The sequence below is a fragment of the Mytilus trossulus genome, chromosome 9, assembly GCF_036588685.1.
Source record: "Mytilus trossulus isolate FHL-02 chromosome 9, PNRI_Mtr1.1.1.hap1, whole genome shotgun sequence".
NCBI classification, from domain to species: domain Eukaryota; kingdom Metazoa; phylum Mollusca; class Bivalvia; order Mytilida; family Mytilidae; genus Mytilus; species Mytilus trossulus.
The window spans coordinates 12,189,189-12,192,900 of record NC_086381.1 but is presented as its reverse complement, the minus strand read 5'-3'; the positions used below and the strand labels follow the sequence as shown (position 1 = coordinate 12,192,900).

The window sequence follows — 3,712 nt, the reverse complement described above, 5'->3', positions numbered from 1 at the left end:
TCTGTGTTTGTTTTTCAATATTTTGCTCTTGCTTATGAACCTATAATTTGTATGTCTTACTCTCAGCCACTGTCCGGCCATGGCATTAAGTTGTGTTTGTGTTCCTCCTTCATCTTTTGAAACTAAACAGTTGTCAAAAACATTTTTATTATGCCTGAAGATTTTAATCTGATTTTTTGGTACAAATGTTCTCAAGTGTGTAGTGATGACTTGCAATTTAAAACTTTAGTTGATCTGCAATTTGGAACGTTTCATGTCATACAAGTTCTTCTCTTGTTGGTTTCAATTTATTTCTCCATACTGAAAACCTGGTGAAAATTATTTTGAATTGCAAATAAAATATTGAAACTGGTGTACATGTGAAAGATTTCAAAACTGAAACTGAAGTATTCAAGAAGAACTTTCATACGAAATCTTTTGTTATAATGAAATTCTTTACTTAGCCTGCTCTTAATATATCAGTGCTCTTGTTGATTGTGGAATGTCGATGGTTTGAACCCTGGCTGGGTCAAACCAGACTTTAAAATTAGTATTTGCTGATTCTGTAGTATGCAACATTTAGGAGTAAGAGCAATTGTTGATTTGATTAATCTGAGAACAACAGGAACATCAGCTAAATAACTAAAACCATATTTACAAAAAAATTACTTGCAGCAAAATGCCCTTAGCGTGTAGCTAAAGGTATCTTAAGTTAGTTTGCTAGCTGAATTGCGAAGTTGTCACGTCCTTTAATAGTAGACTCGTCCGACAAATAAACATATGTGCCTGTCCCAAGTCAGGAGCCTATAATTCAGTGGTTGTCGTTTTTTAATGTGTTACATATTTGTTTTTCGTTGACTTTTTACAGAAATAAGGCCCTTAGTTTTCTTGTTTGAATTGTTTTACATTGTCTTATCAGGGCTTTTTATAGCTGACTGTGGTATGGGCTTTTCTCATTGTTGAAGGCTGTACGGTTACTTACAGTTGTTAATGTCTGTGTCATTATGGTCTTTTGTGGATAGTTGTCTCATTGGCAATCATACCACATCTTCTTTTTTCTATTGTCGGTAGGACTAGAATACATATCCTGATAAGGACTGCACGGTTCAGCTACCAAGCAAACTAATCGTAACCTAAAGATTCCAGCTTTACCTACAAACTCCATGCATTCTGCTATAACAGACCATATCTGTGACGAGACAATCGCTCAACTACTAAAATAAATTGGCTTCTTAACAAATTTGTATTACCTAATCTGTATGGTCAGATGAACTACCAAACGATGTATTTTTAATATGACTTATACAGGGCATATAATTTTGATACTACTAAATTCAATCATTGACCAATACAAAATACATCTACAAAGCGAATGTACATGTATATGCCTCCTCTTCTAGCTAACCAGACCTATGCGTTAAAGTCCACAAAAAGTTCTAAATATGTAATTATTCAATGATCAATAACTGATTTAAAAATAATGTCATGTATCATGATACCAACTCTCATGCAGTATGTAGAAAACACCTAGATATTCAATATCAGGAATCGTAGTTTCGTCTAGGAACTCTGAGTATGTTGTTAGATAGTTTGTTGCAATTAGATATTGGTCTTGTGTAGGGTGTGTTCTGACTACTCTGCTTTGCAGGAGTGAATAAGAAAACTAGGAATTTTAATGCCTTTTTTTCTTGAATTAATTTGTTCTTTGGGAATTCCAACTGTGTGTGTTGGATATTTACACGTTGAATTTACAATCAAGCAGGCTGATGCTTATTTTATACATGTACACGATGCAAATCGAAAATGATAAAAATATGTCTGTTCGGAAGTTACCTTTCTTAAAAACCGTTAAAGGCTGGATAATAATTGTTTCTTAATTTTTGATTTTTTGAAAAGAAATGTATACGGTAAATAATTAAAAATACTTACTTCAATGTCACGAGAGTAAAAGGCTGGTTATATATTCGTATCTATATTTGAATGGAATACCTGCCTATTAGATAATAGATGATGTTAGCACGGTGGAACAATTATCTATGAAATGATGTAAGCATGGGTGGCATAACTACCTATTAATTGATGTAAGCTTGTGTGGCATAACTACCTATTAAATGATGTAAAACTTGTGTGGCATAAATACCTATTAAATGATGTAAGCTTGGGTGGCATAACTAACTATTAAATGATGTTAGCATGGGTGGCATAACTACCTATTGAATGATGTAAGCTTGGGTGGCATAACTATCTATCAAATGAAATGATTTAAAATCATAAAATTGTTTGACTTAATTAATTAGCTTCAATGATTGAAAACAAGCTTTAAACTGACAACTATAATAAATGACAGTGCCTGACGACTGATTTGTTTTGATAAGAACCGTTATGACTCGTTATGAGTAATTAACATAAGAGAGTATAAAACAGGTAAAATGACAAGAGCAGCTCATTGTCAAAGTGTCCTCACACAGTGATCTACTAATATATACCAATGGCTTATCAACAGAACCTTCCAACCAAGATATCCTTCAGTATTGAAGTACTATCAAAGAGCAGCAGGATTACGGATCCCGTCTGTTCTGATGCAGTTGTCAACCATGTACAAGACATATATCTTCCGAACAGCAGACGGTCATGTATAGCAGATACAAACCATGCAAATACCATCTCAGCTCAACGCCAACAGTTCAAGAGGAAACGACAAGACGACTCATTACATTCGGAAGACAACAGTTTCAGCTCTACAGATTCCGATTCAAGAGATTGCTCTTCACCTGGTTCCTCTTCCGACAATTCATCAAAGTCTGATCAACGAACAAAGAGAGCCAGAACTACCTTCACAAACTCACAACTGTTGGATCTAGAGCGATACTACAGTAACAGCAACTATCTCCAGATTGAAGATCGACCAGTGCTCGCCAAGAAACTCAAACTCAGTCAGCACAAAATTAAATGGTGGTTCCAGAATAGAAGAATGAAAGAAAAACGTCACATCAAAAGTACCGGCTACCACGGTTCACCAGAATTATCACAGTTTGTTGGTGTTGGTAAACCTGGTTCAAGAATGATGGAATTGAATAATAACTTTAGTCAGCAGCCATACTCACGGTTTCCTGTGTTCTCACCGTCTACGTATGGTATGTTATCGTGTGGGTATCCTGGTTATATTCAGCAGTTTTACAATAGTGTATCACCACAGGCAGTGCAACATTACAGAACTTGAAATCAGCTACATATATGTGCATCTATTTTGTTAAAAATGTGTATTTGTTTGTTTTATTTATTCTTATTTGTTATTGATGTAGAAATAAAAGGGAATTACTATATGATTGCATTACGTGTCTTTTTTTCTATGATACTTGTTATCCATCTCTTCCCAGAGCCTAAACACACAATATTACACAAAACAAAACATACAAAAACTTTACAAAAACATAATAAAACAAGCAAGACAGAAATCAGAAACCAGTTACTGCCATTACTGTCGCATTATTATTTAAAGATTTTTGAATGTACATATATATATATATATATATCTTTATTATTACATGAGCACGCATTATAGTTCTGTAAAAAATCGAAATAAAAGCTAACCCGAGCTTGTATTGATAATATATTGCAGTCAGTGTCCACTGTTGATCACTGTTAGTAAGCTTTATATAGTATAAAGTTTATTTTCTATTATTGAACTTCCCTCTCCAAGACAAAAAAAGGAAATCTTAGCTTTATTGGAAAT

General features: G+C 34.0%; 1 protein-coding gene across 1 annotated transcript; it reads left to right on the top strand.

The window, feature by feature from the left end:
• The first annotated feature begins 949 nt into the window (after positions 1–949).
• Positions 950–3,383, top strand: LOC134683593 (homeobox protein koza-like). The gene has a single exon (XM_063542900.1). It carries the CDS (start codon positions 2,468–2,470, stop codon positions 3,197–3,199), a length of 732 nt encoding a protein of 243 aa, XP_063398970.1. The 5' UTR covers positions 950–2,467; the 3' UTR covers positions 3,200–3,383.
• The last annotated feature ends 329 nt before the right edge of the window (positions 3,384–3,712 follow it).